We start from the raw sequence: 4535 nt of genomic DNA on the forward strand, positions 1-4535 counted from the left end.
CCAAACCCCACCCCCTAGCCCCAAATATAATCCACTCTACAACCCTCATTGTATACTCCTACGATAAAAATAATGCCCTAAAATATAATGTACTTTATGAGGAAGAATGTAGCATCAGGTTTGGAGGAAATCTCATCAACTACTCACATTATGCAGATGACATAACCTTGCTTTCTGAAAATGAGGAAGATTTAAGTGCTTGCTGCAGAGAATCAAGGTCTGCAGTATTCTATATGCCTTACAACTCAACATCAAGGAAAGAAAATTCTCATCACTGGACCAATAGGCAACCTCATGATAGATGGAGAAAAAAAGTGAAATTGTCAACTCTTTCATCTTACTTGAATCCCCAGTGAATACCCTTGATACTACCAGTCAGGACATCAAAAGACCATTTTTTGGGAAAGTCTGCTGGCAGGCACATATCAAACAAAAGTCCTTAAGAACAATGATGTCTGTTTAAGAAAAAGCCCGCCTGATTTAAGCCACAGTATTTCCAATCACTTGCTGTGCATTTGAGAGCTGGACAATGAATAGGGATTACACAAGAAGAATCAATGCATTTGAGTTGTGGTGTTGGAGAAGAGTGCTGAATATCTCATGGAATGCCAAAAGAACAAACAGATATGTCTTGGGAAAAGTTAAATGAGAATATTTCTTGGAGACAAAGATGGTGAAGCTTCACTCCTTATTTTGGACATCTCTATTCTTTAGAGAGGAACATCCTGCTTATAAAGGTAAAGTGTAAACACATCTCTTTCTCTCGAAAGACCCTAAAGGGGATTGATACAGTGTGTACAACAATGGACTCAAATGTGTCCATTTAAGATAACAAGAATGGCACAGGACAGAGTTCAGATCGATTGTTCATAAGGTCATTTTAAGTTGTACTCGACTCATCAGCACTTAGCAACAACAGCTAATGATCTTGTGCATTTTTTCATGTATTTGTTGACTGAATGTCATCTTTGGTGAAGTGTCTATTCATTTCATCTGCCTATTTTGCATTTGGTTGTATGTCTTTTTCTTAGGTTAGAATTTTCTCTAAATTTTTAAAGTTGAGTCTCTTGTCAGATGTAGCATTGGCCAAATTTACTTATATACGTAAGGATTTCATTTTTAGGAGGGCCCAATCACCTATCTTATCTTTGTGCACTATTTATACCATAGACTAGGTTTCCTGAGTTTTAGTATTGTAGAAGAGTACCGAAAATCCCATGAACCAGCAAAAGAACAAACAAACAAGACTGTCTTAGAGGAAGTTCAACCTGAGTGTTCCTTAGAAGCTAGGGTGGTGAAACTTCATCTCTCATTTTGAACATGTTGTCAAGAGGGATCAGTCCTTGGAAGAGTCCATCATACTGGGAAAGGTAAAGGGTCAGAGAAAGAAATGAAAACTCCCCCAACAAGGTGGATTGATGAAGTGACTGTACCAATGGGTTTGAGCATATCAGAGATCATGAGGATAACATGATGCGCAGGGTTCACATCTGTTGTTCATAGGGTCACTGTGAATTGTAATTGACTTGGAGGCAGTTAACTAGCACAGCAAATTTATCCCAGTGTTTTCTTTGATGAGCTTTATAGTTTTGACATTATGCTGGGAAAAGTAAAGAGAAGGTCAGCAAAAGAGGAGAAGAGCCTCAATAAAAAGAGCTGACACAGTGACTACTACAGTGGGCTTGAGCATGACAGGAATAGTGAGGATGGGGCAGGAGAGGACAGGGTTCAGATGTGTTGTCACAGGGTTACGATGAGTGTAGTCAACTCAGTGACAACTATCAGTAACCTAGTTGTAGGTTTTACTCCAAGGCCCTTGATTCATCTTTAATAAGTTTTTTGTACATGGTATGAGGTATGGGTTCTGTTTCTGCAAATAGATATCTAGTTTTTCCAGCACCATTTGTGAAATTTCCATCAAGCTGGAACTGACTCACAGCTGAACCTCAGCAAGTTTTCAGAAGCTGTAAATTGTGTGGGAGTATATTGCTCATCTTGCTCCCAGAGAGAAGCTGGTGAGATTTCTTTTAAAAGGCTGTCTTTTTACCATGCAATGGATGTAATCTCTTTGTCAAACACCAGTTGTCCACTTCTTGCTGTCAGATATCATCAAGATGACTACAACTCATAGACACCCAATGAACAACAAATCCTGCGTCATCTTCATCATTTCTGGCATGCTGAGGCTCTGAGTTGCTGTCACTGTCATTCCTCATTGAGTCTCTCCCTCTTTTTCACAAAACCTCTCCATCTCCCTGTGTGATTTTTTTCCTAAGGACTGAGGCCCCCTGATACTCAAGATGCACAGTTCTATACCATCATGGGTCTTTCTGCCTGAGCCTACATCAAGCTGTTCTGATAGCTGTGGCTGTGTGGCAAGTCTGAGATTATGCTCAGTTTTATCCAATTGGTCTGTCTGCCTGAGCCCACACCAGCCTGTTCTGATTGTTGTGGCTATGAGGCGGTTCTTAGATGATGCTCAGTTCTGTCCCAATGGTCTCTGCACCTGAGCCTACACCAGCCTGTTCTGATAGCTGTGGCTGTGTGGCATGTTTTAGATCAGGAGGTGGAAGGCTACCTTCTTTAGTTTTCTCCTTCAGTATTGTTTTGATTATCTGTGAGTTCTTTTGTTTCCATATGAAGTTGGTGATTCCAACTTCCAAGATTGTCACTTTTTCTAAGAAGAAAAGAAATCCTAAGACCTCCCAGTTTCTTGATCACAAAGTTACATTGTTTTCCTCCTGTTTAATTCTAATGTTATCTTTACTACTGTGATGGTTTTTATCTAGATGTGTTAGAATTTAAAATGTTAAATATGCATTTCAAGTCCATACTAACCTTTTAAAATTTGTTAATGTTTTACAGGTTCTTGATCAATATGAACGAGAAGGATTTAGTTTTCTTGCAAAAGTGTTTAATTCTTCACATTCCTTCTTAGAAGACTTGACTGGTCTTACATTGCTTCATCAAGAGACCCAGGCTGCTGAGGTAAGAACAAAACAAGCCTCCTGTGCAGAGGACTGATGGGTTCAAAACTTATTTTACATTCAGTGGTCGGCTTCCCTGCATCCCATGGCCTTACTAGAGATGTGTTTTTCTGTGGCCATTGGAGGTGGGTCATCAAAATCCAAGTCCCTTAAATACATGCTCTTGCTGTTGTTTCACATCTTAGCCAGTCTTGTTAGGCTCCTAAACACCCTGAAATGGCTTTCTAGTCTCAACTGGAGGGAGTTATGGTGCACTGTGCAACCCTGGAGGAAATATTGGTGGGTCACACAGAGTCTGGTCACTTTTTGGTAGCTTCTTCTTACTCTGCCTTTCATATTATGGTTTTGTTTGTCATTTAGAGTATTTTACAGGTGACTATTTCCTGGGCTATACATCTAAGGGATAGGTGATCATTTGTCTTCTTTCCAGATGCTAGCTGTTCTTAGAAAGGGAATGGTGTATGCAGTGACATGCCTGTGTTATTCAGGTCACTTGGCAAATTAGGCAGTTTCTGACAGTGGGTGGGTGTTATTAGAGCACATGTTTGCCCTTTCATTGCTTGAATGAAGAAAGATCTTAGGAAAAAGATTTTACCTATTGTAGCATCTCTACTACTGTGTAAAAAACCCCAAAACACTAAACCTCAAAAATCTCTTTATTGCCTGTGTGAAGAGTGGGCCCCTTGCAGAGTTGCCATTACTTTTACTCATTGATAAACTCCCCCTGGAAATGTGTACACTCACCACACATCCGGGTGAACACTGAGATGGCAGAGCTTTAGGGAATGGGAAAAGGTATGGCCCTGCCCATTACTTGTCTAGGGCTTGGGAATACATTGATCTGTTTAGAAAAATTAAACTGTGACTGAGTGTCCAAAACATGTTGAAATGACCCAGTTGTACCACTTGAACCTCTGCATAGGCTGAGGCTGAGAAGTTCCGATCACCAGGGAGGTCAAGGTGGTTCATCTCTAATGCTGGACATAAACTTGAAACCTTACTCGAAATTGCTTTTCTGTCCTCTGGATTCCCAACAGGTGCGATTTTCTATCTAAGAGCCATAGTTAGAACCACAGGCCCTCTTATCTTCCGTTCCAGAAGATGAGTGGAACCTCTGCAGGATTTTTAAAGATTTAAAATTCTTTCCCAAGGTTGTGATTGGCTTTCTAGACAAGAGCTTCAAGCATGGTGTTGATTGAGCTGCCCTCTTGTCTTTTGAGCTGGGGCTGCAGTGCCTGAAGGGGTAATAACTTAGAGGTCTTTTCAACCATGCAGCCACTCCACTATTTGGTTGTGGGAATTTTTCCACTCAGCTCAAAATAACTCACATATTTCTCTTAAGTTGGCCAGAAGAATTGCAAGTTGCAATTGACCCCATATTTCCCTCTTTAAAAAAGAGCAGATGCTAGAATAATGGGCATATTCCTTCATTGAACCTGGTATGGCTTGCATTTTAGTTGGATTAATAGCTTTTTCAGAAACTCAGAAAGAGAAGGAGAAACTTAAAAGAGGAATAGTTATAACTAAACATATGGAGCAAAAGAACAT

At 40.2% G+C, this 4535-nt stretch overlaps 1 protein-coding gene across 1 annotated transcript in view; it reads left to right on the plus strand.

Moving 5' to 3' along the window:
- Positions 1–4042, plus strand: part of ATG7 (autophagy related 7) — a 184591-nt gene extending 180549 nt beyond the window's left edge. The window contains exons 17-18 of the mRNA XM_006900552.1: positions 2866–2988; positions 4025–4042. Of these exons, the coding sequence (XP_006900614.1) occupies positions 2866–2988; positions 4025–4042 (141 nt within the window). The remainder of the gene's footprint in view (positions 1–2865; positions 2989–4024) is intronic.
- The last annotated feature ends 493 nt before the right edge of the window (positions 4043–4535 follow it).

Source organism: Elephantulus edwardii, unplaced genomic scaffold (genome assembly GCF_000299155.1).
Source record: "Elephantulus edwardii isolate Elephantulus edwardi_28Jun2011 unplaced genomic scaffold, EleEdw1.0 scaffold00288, whole genome shotgun sequence".
In the NCBI taxonomy this organism is placed as follows: domain Eukaryota; kingdom Metazoa; phylum Chordata; class Mammalia; order Macroscelidea; family Macroscelididae; genus Elephantulus; species Elephantulus edwardii.